The sequence below is a fragment of the Balaenoptera musculus genome, chromosome 16 (assembly GCF_009873245.2).
Source record: "Balaenoptera musculus isolate JJ_BM4_2016_0621 chromosome 16, mBalMus1.pri.v3, whole genome shotgun sequence".
NCBI classification, from domain to species: domain Eukaryota; kingdom Metazoa; phylum Chordata; class Mammalia; order Artiodactyla; family Balaenopteridae; genus Balaenoptera; species Balaenoptera musculus.
In genome coordinates, this window is record NC_045800.1 from 33,083,525 (window position 1) to 33,107,381 (window position 23,857).

The 23,857-nt window shown below is 36.0% G+C and overlaps 1 protein-coding gene across 5 annotated transcripts in view; it reads right to left on the reverse strand.

Annotated features, from left to right (window-relative positions):
• The window catches only part of TBC1D12 (TBC1 domain family member 12), a 124,654-nt gene that overhangs the window by 46,485 nt on the left and 54,312 nt on the right, over positions 1–23,857 (reverse strand). For 3 of the 5 annotated variants that reach the window (XM_036828754.1, XM_036828753.1, XM_036828755.1), the window contains exon 2: positions 5,715–5,838. In XM_036828754.1, coding sequence (XP_036684649.1) covers positions 5,715–5,838 — 124 coding nt within the window. Of the gene's footprint in view, positions 1–137; positions 167–2,316; positions 2,354–5,714; positions 5,839–23,857 lie in introns of those variants that run through there. The other 2 variants (XM_036828757.1, XM_036828758.1) reach the window with 2 other exon arrangements.

Genomic DNA, 23,857 nt, shown 5'->3' on the forward strand with positions numbered 1-23,857 from the left:
AAAGGTAACCAGGCACACACAGAGATAAAATAGCATCTGCTAACAAAAACTAGCAGAATCAATATTCAATATAAACAGACCTATAGAATTTCCAGACATTGGAATTATGAGACACAGGCTATAAAAACTATACTTACTATGTTTAAGGAGATAAAGGCCAAGCTTGAAATTTCAGCAGGGAACTGTAAACTGCAAAAAGTGATATAGCAGATTTGAAAAAGAAACAACCAGCAACACAAGAATTGAAAAACACAAAACTGACATTAAGAACTCAAAGTAAAGAGCTGAGGGATCTGTATTTTTAACACTTTCCCTACGTAATCCACTATGTTTGAGAACCAGAATCATAGACTACTACAATAAATCTTAATGTCCTTGTTTGCAAACCCACTCTTTTCTAATTTAACTTCTACAATGCTTCCAGAATTTTTCCAGTATATGAATTTGATGTCTCAGTGCCTTATTTAAAAGTATTTTGGTTAAAACCCAACTTTCTAACCTTGTGGCTAATGACCTTCACCATCTACCCTACTTCCCTGAAATACTGACCTAAAATTGAGCTAAACAAGTCTGGTGCATTCCTGCTTGTTCATTCAATTTTCTCTATCTGGAATGGCTTTCCCCATCTTGTCTACCTGGTCAACTCCTACTAGTATACTTCATAACACAGAAACTGCATGTCATCCTGAGCAGAATTAATCACTCTTTCATCTCTACTCTCGTACTTTGGTTCACAACTGTATTACAGCACTCACTACACTATATTAAAACCACATATGAACCTTCCCCCTCCTTCCTACAGTTATACTAGAATAACTGAAAGGCTAGGACTTATATTTATCTATTTCCCAAGAACCTGAACCATGCTTATGGTATTATTCACAGTCAATGTATGTTGAATAAATTACACATTCATTGAAATGAAAGCCAGACAATCTTCGAGAAGAATCTAGGACCAATTAAAGAATTTTGTCCTTCAAGTTCTACTAGAGAAAAGGTTTAGAGCTTGCTAACACGAGGTCACAGAGTAAGATGGTCACAGAATGATATCCTACCACATTCTGATGCCTTGAGCTCTGTATCTAAAGGGATTCACCAGAAAGAAGGTGTACTAGGAGGGAATGTGAGAAAAGATCAGTCTATCGGTTCAAACGGAGGGTGGCAGGAGTCTTTGAACAGCTTCTTGAAGTAAAATATGGGGTCTGGAGAGAAGAAAGAATAGAATAGGAGCTTCTCTTTTAAAGACAATGTAAAAGCCAAAATAGCCTGATGTGTATACAGAGTGACTGAACTTTTGAGTTTCAGTGGACAGTGAGAACACTCTTCCTAAAGGGGTTAGTGCTTTATTCTTTTCGTTTTCTTTACCTAATTTAACCTTCTTTCTTAAGGCTCATACTTCTCCCCTCTCCCGGAAGCACAGGCCCAGAGCTGTTATAAATTCAAGGTGACAATACATTAGGTAAATAAAGGTGAAAAAACATGCAAGTGTGTAACAGTTTTAAGGACTTATCAAAAACAAATTCTGAACTTAGTCCAGCCCCTCCACAATTTAACAACAATGAAGGAAGTAGTTCATTTATTGAAGTGCTCACTCAAATTTTACACCAAAGGTATCCATATTTAAGCATAACTAAAACCAACAAACTGTTTTCAAGTATCCTAATGCTACATACACCAATAAAGTCAGTAACCAGAAAATTAAGCTCTACACTTGCAAAGTGTTATATATTCACTGCTCACAAAGCACATGTATTCTAGTCCTTTCCACAGCGCTCTTGTTCCTGAAGTTAACAATTTCAAAATCAAAGGCTTAATTGAGCAGCGTGACCTATCCTACTTTTAGACAATTTGAAATGCTCAGATTAAGAAATCAGTTAGTGCCTTAAAACTTTTTTCCTTGCCTGCCAAAAGATATCTGAAAGTGATTCAACCACTCAACTAAAACATCACTAAGAAAAAGACATGAGTGATGAAAAACATGAAATATCATCTAAGTACTCCAATCTAATTTCCTCATAATGAAAAAGATGCCAATATAAAAACAGTGCCAAAAAAATCACTTTCTACTGAAAGACTGTCAGTTTGACATAAATAGAGTATACTCAATCTAGTATGCAATCATGTTACAATTATACATAACATGGCGCATTTGAAATAATTCTCACTTGCAGTTTGGAGGTCATAAGACAAACTACGTAGCTGTATTCCAACTTCAGCCTATTAATTTAGAAAAAACCAAAAACTTAGATCAACTGAACTACAATATAACTGAAATACTATTTATAATTAACAGATGCAATTTTTAACATGGCTCACCAACTGGTTCAAATGGCCACAAGCAGGAATTTCACACCTGCAAGAGAACACATGTGATAATCCTCATAAAATAATATTATGAATATTCATGTGATTTGGGAATTGACTGTCAAGTTAAATGCCAAACTTGAGTCGGTCTGACTTTGTTATTACTCTAAAATGATTTTTATGTTTCTTTACTGTTAACATGGAAAGCACTAAAACTGATCAGACCTTTAATAAAATTTACAAGAATAAAACTTTAAAAAATATTTAACCTACAAGTATCTTTCACTTTTGAACTTCATATATCTGAAAATCCATAGGTACAAAACACATAAAGTAAGGCAAAAAAAAAATTTATATATAGTAACATTTTGTTCGTGGAAAAAAATAACACCATATATGTAAAAATATACACACATGAAAATAATTGTGTTTTCCATACAAAAATTGAATTTTAAAAGGCCTAAAAATATGAAGGGAAAGTAAAATGAGACATATCACCCTATAATGTTTTATATTTTATAGAGAACATAATCATGTTATTTGTGCAATTAACAATAGAGGAAAAAGACTGTAAGTCAAACACTACTTTACTCTATAGTTTGGTTTATAATCTTATAGGTGTCTTTCCACTAGAAAAAAATTCTGGCCCCCAAACATATACTCATCCTTAAGAACATGGCAACTACTTTCTGAATATTTGCTTAATAAAATAATTATCCTATAAAATACTACTACTACTCTAATATTCTAACAAATTTTACTGTTTTGCCATTCAATAAGCAAGTGAGGCATCTTTAGGAAGGTCAAAGGAATCTATTTTTTCCTTAGTACTTCTAGCACTGCCTCACTGTTTCAGGCAGTTTTACACTGGAATACTAGTTATCTTCATTTTCTATAGCTTAAGACCTTATCCTAAAACATGACAGATGTGTCTTAACACTCTTCACGGCTTTACTCTTAACATCATTTTAAATTTCTGATTCCAAACATATAACACACATTTGAAAGGAGTAGATAGATGGTCAAGGATCTCAAATGTAGTTTTATATTGATAATATTTTACAGAGTTTAGAAATCAGGGCTGTAAAAAAATGTTTTCAAGTGGGAACAGAGACAGAAAGTTATAACTTTACCATTACCAATAAAAGAAAATCATGCCCACTTTTAAAATGACAATTGCAGTGAAGAGAACAGCAAAGTGAGACAAATGGGGAGTAAAGGACACAAACAGTAGGGAAAGAGAAAGCAGAAAAGGAGAGGCAGAAACATATTCCATCACATGGTGAAAGAGATACATATTTTTGAACATGGAAAACAGTCAGAGGAACAATGACTTCGCTATCCATCACAGCCCCCCAAAAACAAACAGAACCATGAAAAAGGCACCAAAATACACATTAGCACCTACACACAAATGGAAAACTCAAAAATTAAAAGAAGCAGCTGGGAGAAATCATCATGTGTAAAAGGTCAGAAAAGGCACAGAGGATAGAAACTGCATTTCAACTCACTCCTTCTTCCCATATGAAAATAAGAGTTGTTTTTTCCTGACCACTAATCAAATTTTCAAACAACATATATATAAAAAGGAGAGAGGAGGTGAGGCCTTGGCTTTCCAAAATGAAAACAGCAGATTAAAGGCACAGACATATCGGTAAACAGATAATTATCCACTAGTAATTTATTTAGAGTTCTACGGTAAGAAAATATCACAGAATGTTAGTTTACATAAAGATATTAAAGTATATGCACAAGCATATTTCAGGTAAACTATCATAAAGTCAAGAATACAAACATTCAATAGCAAGACCACTGTTTTTGACTCTAGAGGGCAAACTTGGTCTTCTGAAAGACTTCACGAAAAAAGAGTTAAAATTTAAGATGTCCAGATAGCAAAGATGCCCAAACTTTCTTGGATTAACAGTAACCTTAGTGTCTCAGTAATTTTTTCTTGGTGCCCCCTAAACCAACAGAAATCCTTAAACATTCTGTTTACTAAGTAGCTATGTCCAACAATTAAGTAAAGATTTATGTCCTAGCACTTAGTAGCCACTTGAAAAAATAGTACACGTAAATTAAAAGAAAAACGTTTTACTGCATTCTTAAATAACCACAATTAATTACTAATTGGGCATGTGTGCCTTTTGTGCACTGTACAATTTCACAAACCTTGAAATCAGATTGGACACCATCACCTTCATTTCCTGTTCCACACTGATTTTTGCACAGTATCTGATTTTTATCATAGCAAACTTGGAAAAACCAGATTCACAAGGATACGATGCCACAGAAAATAATATATTGCCATTTAATGTTGAAATTGTGTACTACCTCAAGCTATCAGTCTGCACCATATCCAGCAGATGTGTAGCGTCACTGAGTTTGCCATGGTTCCCCCCTGCGTTAGCTGCAGCACATGGGGTGCCCTAGGCACACAGCTTGGGAATCACAGCACTACAGTTTTAAGTCTCAGCAACATATAAACTGGTCACTATTTTAATTACTTGTAAATAAAATTAACTATAACAAATGCTTTTAAAGATCTAAAAATTATGTTCTCATTTACTTGGGAAAACAGTTTTTCTTTCGAGCAATAAAAAGAACACTATTAAATACTTAAAGGAAGGCATTTTTTCCAATTTGAATGATGATTGTTGCTTTAATGTGATTATTTTTATAAATGCTGGATGTGCTAAATTTGATAAATTACAACTGGAAGGAGAGAAATAGGAAATTTATTATTTTATCTTCTGAGAAACAGCTTCTCTAAAATTAAAAATGCTACAAATTGATATAGTCTCACTGCATTCCAGTCTCACTTATCTCCTAGTACTGAGAAGCACAAGCTCAGGAGTCAAACAAGATCTGAAATTCTTAAGAACTCAAGAATATGCGTATTAAAACAGGTAACAGAAGAACTGGCTCCTAAATTACTAGAAACAGACTATATACCCGCCCGTCTCACAAAGTCCTTGGTTAAGACAGAAAACCAGAAAAGTGACCAAGGAAAGAATTCGACCTCAAAATCTACTCAGTTTTCACTTTATGCTGCTTTATCAGTTCACAACTACCCATTATCCATAAAATCTGTGCCTCTGGCAAATGCTACCATGTTCAGCTAGAAGTCAAAGTCTGTGGTGACAATGGTTTGCTAAGGAAAAAAAAAAAGCTATCCAAGGAATAACTAGGAAACAAAATCAATGTTCTATGACTGTAAAGAATTTTCACAACTATAAAAGATAACTGAAAATATGTCATGCTTTAAAAAAAATTTAAAGTTACTACAAATATCTATAGTCCCAAAATTTTACATGTTAAAAAAAAAAAGGAATGAAAGTAGAATAAGGTTAATTATCTAGCAAAGAATATCTGAAAAGCAAGACAAACCACATGGCTACATTAGTACTTACCTGCTGAATGATTCTGGAAGTTTTCTGAAGATTCTCTCTGGGAGGGACTTTACCAAATAATTTCCAACCAGGAGCACTATGTACAACTGACTTGAGTTCCTTTGTCCTTTTCGGAAAAAGGTTTCTGAAACACAGAAAAGTTACATGAATTGTGTTTCTGGTAACCAGGGAACTACTTAATAATAATTTTTAAAGTACGCTTATCCTCAAGACAAATACAAAATACTTTTAAATAAAATTATTTCTACTACTTATACTACTGACTATTAGACTAACAAGACTCACTTAAGACTACCTGGCTTATAAAGAAATACTAGAAGAATCATCAACAGAGATATTACAGAGATAAACAAATTGGGAGAAAAATGACAGCTATAAATAAAATGTAAATATTTGCTTTGAGTTAGCTACAAAGTGTACTAGAATTGACTATACATATACTTGACAATAAAAGTCAAGAATCTGAGGACAAAAAAGTTAAAGAGAACTTATATAAAACAGGTAAAGGATTAAGTAATACAATCTTTGGGGAAAATACTATTTAATTATTCTCAGCAATAATTTGTTATTGCTTGAAATAAAAGGGTACCTACTGAGCCTCTATTCCTATAATATATGTATATGCAAATTGTTTTTCCTAGGACAGGTATGCACAAGAAAAGCTTACTGCAAAAGAGTCAATATGTAACCTAGTAAGAAACTCTCTCTCACTGAAAATCTAAAAAAAAAAAAAAAAAAAAGAATCTGCACAAGGATCAAGGATTTTACCTATTATCTCCATTCCCTTACCAACCAAATTAAGTATCTATTGCACATGTAAGCAGGAATGATATTCAAAATATGTATACATCAATACAGCATGCCAGGGCACCATGGACCAATCAGAAAGGTACAATGAATCCAACTGAATATAAAGCCTTCATATAAGCTGTGATATAAATATTCATTAAGAAAATTTAAAATTTTCACATACAGTTACAGTCACAAAGTATCTGAAAGCCCAAATAACTCAGGTTTTCAAAATATCATATAAATATATCTGTTCTTAAAAGTACATTATTGTGATAAGAAGGGGGTAAGCTTTTAACGCGTAACGTTAAGGCTATTCTTCAAGTTTAGAAAGGTATCAATGGACTCCTACAAAAGAATATGGGTTAATCAATAATAAATTAAAGAAACACTCTCATTTCCTTGGGTGTGCAATGGAAGTGAACTGATGACAATTTAGAGTAATTTCTGCTTAGGATACTCCAGAGGTTTCATCTCTGAGACCACGTATAGCGACTCAATTCTCTATTTTATAAGATCTCTAAGTTGGAGGTTTTCAATAATGATTATACTGAGGACTGGTATATTTATAGTAAAATTTCAAGCCTCAAACGATGGCCTATTAATTTAAACACTATTTGATATCTTATGTGCTGCTCATCAATTTATTGCCTTGTAGCTCTATATTCACCTTGCAATATATGCTCTGTGACAACATGGAATTCCTTTGAGCATTTCTCCTTTTAAAATAAACATGAAGCTGTTAAGCTTACTCGATAGAGGGCACTGAAGGGACACCACAGAAGAAAGGGCCTCTGCTCTCCTGTGGCTTCCAGCTGATGCAGAGTGGGTTAGTGGTTTGGGTATGAGGATATCCAGTAGAATTCTGCTCAGTCACGTGCCCAGAACATTAAGTCCCTGAGCAAACTTACAGCCTCAGCAACTCAACCTGCAGATGGCTTTCCTGCAGTCTTATTAACATGTAAACTGGCACCCAAAGGCTTCCTGCCAGCACTGATGCACCAATTCCCTCTGTAAGCCCCACACAGCTCATTTGTACTCCCCAGACGGTTCTCATCAAGCCATGCTTCCTCCACAAGCCTCTATATGGCCTGCCTACACACCAAAGCTTTGCCATCCAACCATGCTAAACACAGGAGAAAAACTTTGTCACCATGGTTTATGCAAAGAATTCTTGAATGTGACATCGAGCTTAAACCTAAACATTTGCACATCAAAAGATACCACTGATGCAAAATAAAGCAGTAGAAAGATCTAGAATTCAGTCCCTCCACCAAAGTAAAAACTGAGACAGAAATAGCAATTGGAATCAACCATTTTAGAGCTACAGAACCTTATCAGACACTTACAACCACCAAGAGAGTGCGTGAAAGGAGAGGCTGTTGATCTTTCCTAAGTGAACAGCATGTGTGAACCAACTACCATCCCCCATTCCTCAGCTCCTCCCTCCTGTAGCAGTGGGGATAGCAGCCCACTGGCTCCAGGAGCAAGTTTCTGGAACAGGCAGCAGCAGCTTCCATTGGTGGTATCTATCAGAATATTAAAAGAGAACTCTTCTTGTCCCTTTTTTTGATCCAGACATTTAAGGAAATCTTTGTCAGGTCACCAGCTAACTGCAGCAATAACAGAACAGAAACTTGCAACCACACACAAAAAGGATTACACACTTTGCAAAAACAGTTTGGAAATAACACAAACAGATGACTCCAGCCCTTAATGAGCAAAAATCAGCAATCACTGAGAAGTGAGAGAACAGATTTACGTAGTTACCACATTATAATACTTAGAATGTCTAGGTCTCAACAAAAAAAATTACAATACATAGTAAGAAACAGCAAAGTATGGACAATTCACAGGAAAAAGAATTTGGCAAAAACCATTCCCGAGGAAGCTGAGACAATGAGATTACTAGTCTAAGATGTTAAATCAGCTGTCATAAATATTCTTGATGAGCTGAAGGAAACCATGGACAAAGAACTAAAGGAAATCAAGGAGGGAAATGTAGAACAAAATGAGAATATCATTAAAGAGACAATTATACAAAGGAACCAAACAAATTCTGGAGCTGAAAAGTAGAATAAAATTAAAAATTCACTATAGGAGTTCAACATCAGATTACAGCAAGCAGAAGAAAAGATCAGCAAACATGAAGATAAGACAACTGAACTTATTGAACTTATCAATTATTCTTAATTGAATTCAGGAGCACAAAGAAAAAAGAATGAATAAAAATGAGCAGAGTCATGTACTATAAGAGTCCCAGAAGCAAAAGAGAAAAACAAAGGAGCAGAAAAAATTTTGAAGAAATAATGGCTAAAAACTTCTCAAATATGATGAAAGATACAAATCTACACAACCAAGAAGCTCAACAAACTCCAAGCAGAATAAACTCAAGGAGTTATACACTGAGACACATTATGGTCAAACTGTCAAAAGACAAAGGGAGAATTTTGAAAGCATCAAGAGAGAAGCGACTATCAAAAACAAGGTATCCTCAATTTCTCATCAGACACCATGGGAGCCAGAAGGTGTCAGGCTGACATAAAGTTCTGAAAGGAAAAAAACTATCAACTGAGAACTCTATAGGCAGCAAATCTATCCTTCAAGAATGAAGGAGAAATGAAGATATTTCTAGATAAACAAAAGTTGAGGGAGCTCATTCCTAACAGATCTGCCCTACAAGAAATGTTAGGAGTTCTTCAGAGTGAAATGAAAAGTAACTCAAAGCCATAAGAAGAAATAACATTGGTAAAATTAACTACATAGGTAAATGTCAAAACCAGTATTATTGTACTTTTTTGTCTGTAACTCCACATTTTTCCTATGTGATTTAAGAGGTAAATGAATAAAATAACCTTTACAAATTTATGTTGTTGGGCACACAATGTATAAACATGTAATCTCTGACAATAACAATATAAAAAAGAAGGAACAGAGATGTATAGTAGCATAGTGTTTGTACACTAATGAAACTAGCTTATATGCTAATGAAATGAATTTGGTATTATTCAAACTAGGTTGTCTTAAGTTTAAGATGTTAATTGTAACCCCTAAAGTTACCACTAATAACTTCAAAATATACATAAAAGAAGGGAATCAAAATGGTATACTAAAAAAACTCAACTAGGGCTTCCCTGGTGGGCGCAGTGGTTAAGAATCTGCCTGCCAATGAAGGGGACATGGGTTTGAGCTCTGGTCCAGGAAGATCCCACATGCCGCGGAGCAACTAAGCCCCTGTGCCACAACTACTGAGCCTGTGCTCTAGAGCCCACGAGCCACAACTACTGAAGCCCACGTGCCTAAAGCCTGTGCTCTGCAACAAGAGAAGCTACCGCAATGAGAAGCCCGTGCACCGCAACAGAGTAGTCCCCGCTCGCGGCAACTAGAGAAAGCCTGAGCACAGCAACGAAGACCCAACACAGCCAAAAATAAAATAAATAAATAAATAAATAAATATATTAAAAAATTAAAAACTCAACTAAATACAAAAAGTGATAATGGAGAAATTGAGGAACATAAACCCGTATAAGACATACAGAAAACAAACAGCTAAATGGCAGAAGTAAATCCTTTCTCATCAACAATGAATTTAAATATAAATTGATTAAACTCTCCTATTAAAAGGAGGGTGACTGGCAGACTGGATTAAAAACACTATATGGTGTCTTGTACAAGAGATTCATTTTAGATAAAAAAATACAAAGAGGTTGAAAGTAAAAGGATGGAAAATTATATTGAAAGCAAATAGTAACCAGAAGAGAGCTGGAGTGGCTATATTATTGTCATACAAAATAGATGTTAAGTCAAAAAGGTTACAAGAGGCAAAAGAGAACATTATATGTTGGGGGAAGAAAAGTTTAATCCAGTAAGAAGATGCAGCTATTATAAACATATGCACACCTAACAACAGAGCTCCAAAATATATGAAGAAAAATTGACGACACTGAAGGAAGAAACAGACAGTTCTACAATAATAACTGGAGACTTCAGTACCCTACTTTCAATAATAAAACAACCAGACAGACCAAAAAGGAAATAGAAGACTTAAACATTATAAATCAATTAGGCCTAACAGGTATACACAGAGCATCCCACTCAACAACAATAAAATACACATTCTCAAGGACACATGGAATATTTTCCAGGATGAACTATATGTTAATGCACAAATACTACAGTAAGTTTTAAAAAATTAAAATCACACAAAGTATCTTTTCCAACCAGAATAAAATGAAACTATAAATCAATAACAGGAAGAAAACTGGAAAATTCACAAATATGTGGAAATTAAACAACATAGTCTTTTTTTTTTTTTTTTTTTTTCCAGATTTTGGCCACACCCTGCAGCATGTGGGATCTTAGTTCCCCAACCAGGGAATCAAACCCATGCCTCCTGCATTGGAAGGCAGAGTCTTAACCAGTGGACTGCCAGGGAAGTCCCTAAACAACACAGTCTTAAATAACCAATAGGTCAATGAAGAAATCATAAATTAGAAAACACCTGAGATGAACTGAAATGGAAATACAACATAGCAAAACTTACAAGATACAGCAAAGGCAATGTTAAGAGGAAATTTTATAGTTGTGAACACCTACATTTAAAAAGAGCCATGGGCTTCCCTGGTGGCGCAGTGGTTGAGAATCTGCCTGCCAATGCAGGGGACACGGGTTCGAGCCCGGGTCTGGGAAGATCCCACATGCCGCGGAGCAACTAGGCCCGTGAGCCACAACTACTGAGCCTGCGCGTCTGGAGCCCTTGCTCCGCAACAAGAGAGGCCGCGACAATGAAAGGCCTGCGCACCGCGATGACGAGTGGCCCCCGCTCTCCGCAACTAGAGAAAGCCCTCGCACAGAAACGAAGACCCAACACAGCCAAAAATAAATAAATAAATTTATAAAAAAAATAAAAAGAGCCATACCTCATATCAATAATCTAACTGCACCCCAGAAAAAAACTAGAAAAAGAAGAGCAAACTAAACTTAAAGCTAGCAGAAGGAAGGAAATAATAAGGTTCAGAGTGGATAAAATGAAATAGAGAATTGAAAAACAATAGGAAAAAATTTTAAGCAAGTTCTTTGCAAAGATCAACAAAGTTGACAAACTTTTAGCTAGACTGACTAAGAAAAAAAGAGAAGATTCAAATTGCTAAAAGCAGAAATGAAAGTGGGACATTACTACGAATAAGTAGTATATATGAATACTATGAACAACTGTTCACAAACAAATCAAATAACTTAGGTGAAATGGAAAAATTCCTAGAAATATACACATACTACCAAAACTGACTCAAGAAACAGAAAATCTAAATAGACTTATAAGTAAGGAGATTGACTCAACAATCAAAAACCTCCTAACAAAGAAAAGCTGAGGACCAGATGGCTTCACTGGTGAAATCTAACAAATACTGAAAGAAGAATACCAATTTTTCTCAAACTCTTCTAAAAAACTGAAGAGGAGAGGAGTTACTCAGTTTTCCTGGGTCTCTCCCATGTATACATATTATTAAATTTTTGTTTGATTTTCTGTTAATCTCTTATGTCAATTTAATTCTTAGATCAGCCAAAGGAATTCAGAAAGGTAGAGGAAAATTTCTTCCTCCCCGACAGCTCCTTCAAGATTGTTTTAATGTTTTTCCCACTCATCTTTTGTATATTCTTTTTTTTTTTAATTTATTTTATTATTTTGGCTGCGTTGGATCTTCGTTGCTGCCCATGGGCTTTTCTATAGCTGCAGGAGCAGGAGCTACTCTTCATTGCGGTGTGCGGGCTTCTCATTGTGGTGGCTTCTCTTGTTGTGGAGCACAGGCTCTAGGCACAAGGGCTCAGTAGTTGTGGCTCGCGGGCTCTAGAGTGCAGGCTCAGTAGTTGTGGTGCACGGGCTTAGTTGCTCCGCGGCAGGTGGGATCTTCCCGGATCAGGGCTTGAACCCATGTCCCCTGCATTGGCAGGTGGATTCTTAACCACTGCGCCACCAGGGAAGCCCTGTATATTCTTGCTATGTTTATTTCTAGTATTTTATTTCTATTGATATTGAAAAATGGTACTTTCTCTTCCATATATCTACTAATGGTTGCTGTACATATAATAGCTATTAACTTTTGTATTTTAACTTTATATCCTATTACTTTATTGAATTATCTTACTTTCCATTTATTCTCATGGATTATACGGGAACATAGTCATACTACCTGCAAATAAAAGGTTTTACTCTTTACAAGTCTTTCAATCTAATGTTGTCATTGTGCTAGCTAATACCTTCAGTACGATCTGAAAACAGTATGGTAAAAGCGGACTCATTTTCTCGTTAACTTTAAGGGAATCCCTCCAAAAAAAAAACAAAAACAGAAACAAAAAACCCAAAAAAAAAAAAACTAAAGAGCAGAGAACACTTCCTAACTCATTCTATGAGGTCAGCATCACCCTGATACAAAGCCATACAAAGACACTAGAAAAAAGAAAACTACAGAACAAATTCCTCAAAAATCCTCACCAAATACCAACATACAGAATTCAGCAGCTATTATAAGGATTATACACCATGACCAAGTGGGACTTATCCCCAGAATGCAAGGGTAGCTCAACATATTAAAATTAATCAAGGTAATTCATCATAGTAATAGAATAATGGGTAAAACCATATGATCATCTCCATTGACGTAGAAAAAACATGTGACAAAATCTGACACTCTTTCATGACAAAAACACTCAATAAACCAGGAATAGGAGGGAACTTCCTCAACATGCTGAAGACCATATATGAAAAATCCACAGCTATCATCATACACAGTGATGAAGGACTGAAAGCTTTTCCCCTAAGATCAAGAACAAGGCAGGGATGTCCACTTTTGCCAATTCTACTCAACATAATAATAGAGCAATCATGCAAAAAAAGAATAAAAGGCAACCGAATTGGAAAGGAAGATGTAAAGTTATCTCTTTTCACAGATGACATGATCTTATATGTAGAAAATCTTAAAGAATTCACATCAAAAAACTGTTAAGAGCTAATTTGTGAATTCAGCAAGGTTGCAGAAACACACAAGATAGGGTTGTGTTTCTATACACTAGCATGAACAACCCAAAAAAGAAATTAAGAAAACAATTCCTTTTACAATAGCATCAAAAAGAATAAAATACTTAGTATTAAATTTAACCAAGGAAGTGAAAGATTTGTACACCAGAAACTATAAAACCCTTTAAAAAGAAATTGAACAAGACCTAAAAAAATGGAAAGCATCCCATGTTCATAGACTGGAAGACTTTATATTGTTAAGCTGACACTACTACTCAAAGCAATATACAGATTCAGTATAATACCTATCAAAATCCCAATAGCATTTTTTGCAAACATAGAAAAACCCATCCTAAAATTTATAAAGAATATCAATGGATCTCAAATAGTCAAAACAATCTTTAAAAGGAACACAAATTTGGAGTACTCACATTTCTTGATTTCAAAACTTACTACAAAGCTACAGTAATCAAAACCTTGTGGTACTGGCAAAAGGACAGACATACAGAATAACGGAATAAAATAACACAGAAATAAACTCTCACAAATGTGGTCAACTGATTGTCAACAAGGGTGCCAAGGCAATTTAATGGGGAAATGACAGTCTTCGAAGAAATGGTGCTGAGAAAACTGGATATCCACATGCAAAAGAATGAAGTTGGATCCTTACCTTATAAACAAAAATTATCTCAAAATGTATCAAAGAACTAAATTTAAGTGCCAAAACTGTAAAATTCTTAGAAGAAAATGTACAGGCAACTCCTCATTACCTTGGATTCAGCAATGATTTCTTATTTAAGCATGGTACCAAAAGCACAGGCAACAAAAGAAAAAAATAAATTTGACTTCATTAAAATTAAAAATTTTGTGCATCAGAGGACACCATAAGAGAGTGAAAAGACAACTCACAGAACAGGAGAAAATAATTGCAAATCATATACTGGATAAGGGTCTAGTATCCAGAATATCCAAAGAGCTCTTACAACTTAAAAAAAAAGAAAATCCAATTAAAAAATGGGCAAAGGACTTGAATAGACATTTCTCCAAAGAAAATCTATAAATGGCCATTAAACACACTTGAAAAAATACTCTATTGAGTGTATTTATCAGTCATTAGGAAAATGCAAATCAAAACCACAATTAGGGACTTCCCTGGCGGTCCAATGGTTAAGACTCCACTGGAGGGGGCACGGGTTCAATCTCTGGTTGGGGAACTAAGATCCCCCATGCCGCATGGTGCAGCAAAAAAAAAAAAAGGTGCTGCAAGGATTCAGGAAAATGGAACCCCTGGTGGGCATATAAAGCGGTGCAGCCACTATGGAAAACATTTCCGCAGTTGCTCAAAATGTTAAACACAGAATTTCTACATGACCCAGCAATTCTACTACTAGGTATAGACCCAAAAGAACTGAAAACAGGTGTTCAAACAAAAACATGTACACCCATGTCCATTGCTGCATTATTCACAGTAGACAAAAAGTGAAAATAACCCAAGTGCCCATCAACAGATAACTGAATAAACAAAATGTGGCATTTACTTATGTTATGGACAGAATTCTGTCTCCCCAAAATTCATATGTTGAAACTCTTAACTCTCAGTTCTTTAGAAGGTGACTGCATTTTGAGATATGGCCTTTAAAGAAGTAATTAAGTTTTATTCTATTATTATTTTTTTAATTAATTTATTTTATTTTATTTATTTTTGGCTGCATTGGGTCTTCATTGCTGTGCGTGGGTTTTCTCTAGTTGCGGCGAGCGGGGGCTACTCTTTGTTGCGGTGCGTGGGCTTCTCATTGCAGTGGCTTCTCTTGTTGCAGAGCACAGGCTCTAGGCACACAGGCTTCAGTAGTTGCGGCTCGTGGGTTCTAGAGCACAGGCTCAGTAGTTGTGGCCCACGGGCTTAGCTGCTCCGCTGCATGTGGGATCTTCCTGGACCAGGGATCGAACCCGTGTCTCCTGCGTTGGCAGGTGGATTCTTAACCATTGCACCACCAGGGAAGCCCAGTAATTAAGTTTTAATGAGATCATATGGGTAGCCTCTTCCAATCTGATTGGTGTACTTAAAAAAGAGGAAGAAACACCAGGGAGGTACAGCAAACAAAACAAGGTCATGTGAGGACACAGAGAGAAGGCAGCCATTCACAACTTAGTAGAAAGGCCTCAGAGAAAACTAAACCTTCAGACACTTTGATCTTAGACTTTCAGCCTCCAGAACTATAAGAAATAAAATTTCTGTTGTTTAAGCCACCCAATCTCTGTATGTTTTTATGGCAGCCCCAGCAAAATAATACAGCATACAATAGAATATTATTCAGCCATAAAAAGAAATGAAGTTCTGATACATGTATGAATGAACCTTGAAAACATTGCACTAAATGAAATAAGCCAGATAAAAAGGAACTAATATTATATAATTCCACTTATGTAGTATATCTAGAATAGGCAAATTCAGAGCAAGAGAAAGTAGAATAGAAGTTACCAGGGGCTGGGAAAAAAGGGAGAATGAGGAGTTCTTGCTTAATGGGTATCTGTGTGGGATGATGAATAGTTCTGGAAATGGATAATGGTCATAGATGTACACACTGTGAGTGTACTTAATGCCACTGAATTGCACAGTTGTACATTAAAATATGGTTAAAATGATAAGTTGTATATTTTACAATTTAAAAAGGCATCATTAAGAAAGTAACAAGATAAGCCAAAGATTGAGAGAAAATATTTGCACCACATATATCTGAGAAAAAACTTCTGTCCAGACAGTATAAAGAACTCTTACAGCTCCATAAGACAAACAACCCAGTTAAAAAATGGAAAGAGATCTGAATAGACAGTTTACCAAAGAAGATAATTTAAAAGCTAGTAAGTCACATGAAAAGTTGTTCAACATCATTAGTCATCAGGGAAATGCAAATCAAAACCACGAGATACCACTTCACACCTCAAAAATGGCTATAATAAAAAAACACAGACAATATGAAGTACGAAGAAAAACAACCCTTATACTCTGCTGGTGAGAATGTTAAATGGTGCAGCCATTTTGGAAAACAATTTGGCAGGGTTTTGTTTTTTTTTTAAGTTAAACATAAATTTACCATACAACCAAACAATTCCACTCCTAGGTATCTACCCAAGAGAAATGAAAACATAAATCCGCACAAAGGCTTGCACAGGAATGTTAACGGCAGCATTATTCATAATAGCCAAAATGTGAAGACAAGCTAATATCCATTAACTACTGAATGTATAAACAAAATGTGATATATCCAGGTAATGAAACACTATTCGGCAATAAAAAGGAATGGGACGACTGGTACATGCTACAACGTGGATGAACTCAAAAATATTGTGCTCAATGAAAGAAGTCAGATGTATAAGACTGTATGCTGTATAATTCTATTTATATGAACTGTGCAGAAATGGTTAATCTATAGAGACAGAAAGTAGATCAGTGGGGATGAGAATGGGAATTGACTGCAAATGGACACAAAGGATCTCTTTGGTGTGATGGAAATGTTCTACAACTACACTGTTGTACTGTGGTGATAGCTGCACGACTGTAAAAATTCAATGATAAATATTGAATTGTACACTTAATGGGTGAATTTTATGGTATGTAAACTATACTCCTACAAAGCTACTAATTAAAAGACTATTAGACTAACAATCAGAGTATTAACACTGCCAAAAGTTGGTCTTCTGTCAAGTTCAGTAAAAAAGACAAAATTTCCAGGAGATTTAGCCCAAAAAAGACAACAGAAATAAATTAGGAACAAAGAAAAAGGTATAAAATCAGATACAGTAAAAAAAAAAAATTTTTTTTTTTTTTTTTTTTGGCTGTGTTGGGTCTTCATTGCTGTGCGCGGTCTTTCTCTAGTTGCAGCGAGCGGGGGCTACTCTTCGTTGCGGTGCGCAGGCTTCTCACTGTGGTGGCTTCTCTTGTTGCAGAGCACGGGCTCTAGGCACGCGGGCTTCAGCAGTTGCAGCATGCGGGCTCAGTAGTTGTGGCTCACAGGCTCTAGAGTGCAGGCTCAGTAGTTGTGGTGCACGGGCTTAGTTGCTCTGCGGCATGTGGGATCTTCCCGGACCAGGGCTCGAACCTGTGTCCCCTGCATTGGCAGGCGGATTCCCAACCCCTGTGCCACAAGGGAAGCCCTACAGTAAAAATTTTAAAGGCAAGAGAATACTATGAACAACTCTTTGCCAATAATTTAGGACATTCTGATAAAATGGACAGGTTTATGGAAAAATATGACTTACCAAAACAGACTCAGAAGAAATAGAAAATATCAGTAGTCCCAAACTATTTGAAAAACTGAAATAGTTAAAACCCCCTACCTCCCCCCCAAAAAATCAGGCATGAAAAGCTTTACATGAAAGTTCTACCAAATTTTTAAGATAGATATTGCACCAATATTGTATAAAATATTTTAGTGAATAAGAGAGAACAATCCTTAATTAAATTTGTAAAGCCAATGGCAAACACAGACAAGAATAGCTTAAGAGAGTAAAATTACAGAATAATCTAACTCATGAACATAGAAACAAAAGTCCTAAACAAAATATTGGCAAACTAAATATAATCTTGTATAACACAGATAAATACATCATGACTAGGTTGGATTTGCCTCAGGAATGCAAAGGTAGTCAAACATTACAAGGTCTTAAATGTTCTTCAATACATAAACAGAAAAGAGAGAAAAACTGTATGATAACCTCAATAAATGCAGCTGAAAAAAAATGGTAAAATTAAATATTTCATTCATGATAGAAACTTTTGTAAAAGACCTAGAACTTCCTTAACTTAATAAAGGACACCTACTAAAAACCTACAGTAAATGTCATTCTTAATAAAATGCCAGAAACATATTCTTTTGAAATCAGGAATAAGACAAGGATGCCACTATCCCCACTTCTATTCAACACTGTCCTGAAAATCTTAGTGCAATAAGCAAGAAAGAGAAATAAAAGGTATAAGGATTGGAAAAGAAGAGCAAAAATCATCATTCACGAAAACATGAAAGTTTGTATTAAAGACTCAAGAATCTACCATCAAATTAGTTTAGCAAATGGTTAGCTGTAAGATCAAAAAACAAAACCCAATGGACGCAGCTAGAGATTATCATACTCAGTGAAGTCAGTCAGAAAGAGAAAGACAAATACCATATGATATCACTTATGTGTGGAATCTAAAATATGGCACAAATGAACCTATCTATGGAACAGACTCACAGACACGGAGAACAGACTTGAGGTTGTCAAAGGGGAGGAGGGGAGGGAGAGGGATGGACTGGGAATTTGGCGTTGGTAGATGCAAACTATTACATTTAGAATGGATAAACAACAAGGTCCTACTGTATAGCGCAGGGAACTATATCTAATCTCCTGGGATAAAGCATAATGGCAAAGAATGTTAAAAATAAGAACGTCTCTATGTGTACAACTGAGTTACTGTGCTGTACAGCAGAGATTGGCACAGCACTGTAAATCAACCAAACTTCAATTTAAAAAAAACAAACCAATTTTGACTTTGTATCCATCAACAACAGCTAGGAATGAAAAAGTCCAAGGAGATACAATAGCAACAAAATATAAAGTATCTGGGAATAAGTCTAACTGAAGTTTTCTAAGACCTTTACGGAGAAAAGATACAATCATCCTGAAACACGTTTTTAAAAGACCTAATCAAATAGACAGCTTATATTTATAGAAAGGAAGATGCTATCATAAAACTATCAATTCTCCCCAAATTTATCTATAGATTCCATGCAATCCCCATCATAAGTCCAACAAGGTATTTGAAGAACTTGAAAAAACAACTTTAAAATTTATATTAAAGACTAAATAAATGGCCAAAAATAGCCAAGACACTTTGAAGAAGAAAAGGGTAAGGCTGACTTACCCTACCAGATATTCAAATTTATTAAGACTATCATTTTTAAGATAGCATGGTATTGGCCCAGGGATAAAGAAACTGATCAATGGAAAAAAGAATACACAACTCAGAAACACACCCAAGCATAAATGGAAACAGGCAGTAATGCAGATCAGTGAGCAAAGGATAGATCATTTAATAAGTGGTGCTGGGACCTTTGGCTATCAATGTGGGGAAAAGGAAACTGGATCCCTACCACCTACCACACATAAGAGTCAGTTTTCAATGGATTAAATAGTTATAGCAAACATCTAGAAGTTTTAGAAATACAGGAGAATATTTTTATAATCTCACAGTAGAGAAGAATCTAAAAGCAAGACCAAAAAGCACTAATCATTTTTAAAAACTGGATAAAAATCACCAACATTAAAATTAAGGACTTCTGTTCAAAGGCACTATAGAGAAAGTATACAACTTTGGAGGAGAAACTCCAAAACACATAAATGACAAACGATTGGTATACTGAAAATATAAAGAACTCCAACTAATCATTTTCATAAAAGACAAACTAATAGAAAAACAGATAAAAGCTATTGCACAAAGAGGGAAAACACAACAAATAAAGAAACTTATCGAAAGATATTGAGCCTCATTGGTAATAAGTGAGCTCACAAACCAAAACCAGAATAACATTTTATGTACACTGGACTGGCAAAAACTAAGAAATCTGATAATACCAAATTTAGATGGAAAGGAACACTGCGAGGAATTTACGTTGATGTAATCACATTTGTTCCAGTTGCATACACTACACTACAATCTAGGATTATACTTCTAGCTACAGACTCTACAGAAAGTTCTGGACAGTGCACTAGAAGACATATAAAAGAACATTCAAGGCAACACTGTTCAAAAGAGCAAAAACCTTTTTAACAATTCAAAGACCCACTGACAGAAGAATAGAAAACTTAAGTTGTGCTGTATTAGTAAATGTAATATTATTCCACAGTGAAAATGAACCAAAGCTAAATCCATCAACATAGACGAATCTTAAAAACAATGCTGAGTTTAAAAACAAGGGCCGGGCGGTGGGGGTGGGGGACGGGACAAGATGCAGAGTTCACACAGTATATCATTTTTATAAAGCTCAAAAACAATAAAATAATAACAAAAATAATGTGGCAAAAATTATTCCTTAAAACACCAAGGGAATTCAGGACAGTTGCTACATCTTAGGGGTGAGCAGGATAGTAAGACACTCATAGGTAGTATATTAGATACTGTAATCACTACCAAACACATTCTCATTTGAAAAACTAGAGGCTATACATATCAATACTGTATATTATACCTCTATAAGTTACAGAACAGAACTCTTTAAAAATCACAACCAAGGGGCTTCCCTGGTGGCGCAGTGGTTAAGAATCCGCCTGCCAATGCAGGGGACACAGGTTTGAGCCCTGGTCCGGGAAGATCTCACATGCCGCGGAGCAACTAAGCCCGTGCGTCACAACTACTGAGCCTGTGCTCTAGAGCCTGCAAGCCACAACTACTGAGCCCACATGCCACAATTACTGAAGCCCAAGTGCCTAGAGCCCGTGCTCCGCAACAAGAAAAGCCACCGCAATGAGAAGCCCGCACACCGCCACAAAGAGTAGCCCCCGCTCGCTGCAACTAGAGAAAGACTGCGCACAGCAATGAAGACCCAATGCAGCTATAAATAAATAAATAAATAAATAAATAAATAAATAAATAAATAAATAAATAAAATCATAGCCAAAATGCCAAATATACACAAATTTTTTTAAAAAATTTATTTATTTATTTACTTATTGGCTGCGTTGGGTCTTCGTTGCTGTGCGCGGGCTTTCTCTAGTTGCGGCGAGTGGGGGCTACTCTTTGTTGTGGTGTGCGGGCTTCTCATTGTGGTGGCTTCTCTGTTGCGGAGCACAGGCTCTAGGCACGCGGGCTGCAGCAGTTGCGGCACACGGGCTCAGTAGTTGTGGCTCGCGGGCTCAAGAACGCAGTCTCAGTAGTTGTGGTGCACGGGCTTAGTTGCTCCGTGGCATGTGGGATCTTCCCTGTCCAGGGCTCGAATCCGTGTCCCCTGCATTGGCAGGCGGATTTTTAACCACTGCTCCACCAGGGAAGTCCCTATACACAAATTTTTGAGTAAAGACTCTTAGAAATTATTCTGCATCGTTAAAAAAAAAGTTATGCATGTATGTATGTGTTTATGTGCAAAATTAATTTACAAGAATATTTTGGACTTCCAAAGTTAAAATCAAGGAATACTAACTACTTAAATCAAACAACAGTAGGTCTTTCAATGGATGTAGTTTCTGAAGAATCTTGCTATGACTGGCAGGGATACAAAGGAAAAAAGCAAAAAACAAATAGATGGCCTCCACAATAAAAACTGTGGTTCCAGTATGTATTATAGCACAATATTACAATGATGATAAGTTCAGAATGAAGTTTAAACTCTCATTAAGTCATAAAAACAAACCAAAGCTAAATACCTTATATTTACATATCCAGTAACTTTGGTTATTATAAGAGATTTCCATAAAAGAAATACGAACCCACAGGTATCCAATTGCAAAGAAAGGCCATCAGATAATGTTTCACATTAATTTCTTATGCCACTAAGAAATTTTGGATTGGGTTTTCAGGTTATCCCTTGCCACAAAAACTATTTATAATGTAGCTAAATGGCATATACATCTGCAATGAAAATTTTTAAATATTGTTACAAATACACAGAATTATCTTAAAACAGCATTACAGATCAAATGGGCTTCTACTCGTTAGCCTACAAAGAGAAATACCACTTTATTAAATCTGAAGGGGAAAACACAATGAAAAGGTACATAAATAGACTAAAAATGTGCCATACTCTGTCCTCCTTCTCATGCCCAACCCTTGGTCCCTCCTAATCCACCATCAGGGGACTGGGAAAGTTGAGGTCCCAATACAAATAAATATGCAGGACTAGATTCCTCACCATCACCTTTTCAAACCAAGGAGTCTCTCTCTCTCTCTCTCTCTCTCTCTCTCTCTCCCTCCCTCGTCCACCCCTTTTTCCTATCCCCCACCCCCCAAGACAGTCAAAGTTCTTAAATTTAAAGCAACACTAAAGGTTTCTTTGCAAAACAAACTAAATGTGTTCAAGCACCCACACCTGAAAGAGGACAATTCTTTCTCTTGAATTCTGGAGGTAGAGCTGGACTGTATGAATGAGATTTACACGGCAGTGTTGAGAGAGAGAGTCATTCATTCTGTCCGTTTCACGTTTCAGGGGAAGGGCAGGGCAGAGGGACACTCCTAGCTTCTCTTTTCCCCCTTATCCATCCCCAGTTGAGGGGATAAAATTCTGGTGACAGACATTGCTGCCAAACAGCAGAGAAGATACAGTCTGCTCTACTTTTCTAATACGCAGGTCATTTCCTCTGCACCCCTCTGCCCCCCACCTCCACAGGAAAGGCCTGCTGTGCTAGCGACTAGCTGGATACATTTAATTCAGCTGAAGAATCAGGAGGCACACTGCACCCAAAGGCATGTCTCTCAACCCAGATTTCATGAGTATGATGTTTTGAGGTCCTATTTGTCTGTGTCCATATCTTTTTCTCAACTGATTCCAAACCCAGATGGGCTGATAAACAGGTGTTCTCCCCAAACCCCAAAAGTCAAATTTTTATAAGTTGAAAGGTGTCTTATTGCTTCAGATATACTGGAAATATTAAAAACTATGTTTTCTTGTTCGGTTTTTTTTTTTTTTCATTCTGTGACACATTTTGTCAGTATATATAAGGAATAGGGAATGGTAGTGGTAATCCATCTTTCCCCCATTAAAGTCACTCTCCACTCCAATCAACACTATGTTCACATACACAACCATCTACACACATAGAGATACAAACACACTATCTTCCATTCTCTCCACTAACTTGTGTCCACTCTTCATAACAAAAAGAAATTGAGAAAATCTGTTGCACCAGCTGAGATACAGCAGTTCAATGTTTCTCTATTGCTGAAAACATAAAGAAAAAAAGAGACACACCAAGAAAAAACTGATGCGGGGATTAGAAGAGAAAGAGGAAGGAAAAAAAAAGGCCAAGCCTTCTCTTTAGTGGTTTTTATAATAAAGGTTGATGAATGGCTCTTGATTGTTAATACTTGCTTCACTTATCTGTGTCTGTTTCATTTTTCTAAGATTTCTTCATTTCTTTTACCGCACTGAAAGAGTTACAGATGATATAAAAGAGTCAGACCACTTGCATACTACACCTTATTAAAGGATAAAGCTAACCAAAAAGGGGCAAAACTTATTCACACCATGTAAGTTCTCTGATCATCATTTCTAAAGTAGAATCTCCAGTACTTGGGTCTTTAAGAATTGGCAAACCTACTTATATATCTGAGTAAAAGACATGTAAACTCCATATTTTCTCAGATTGTGGAATCTAA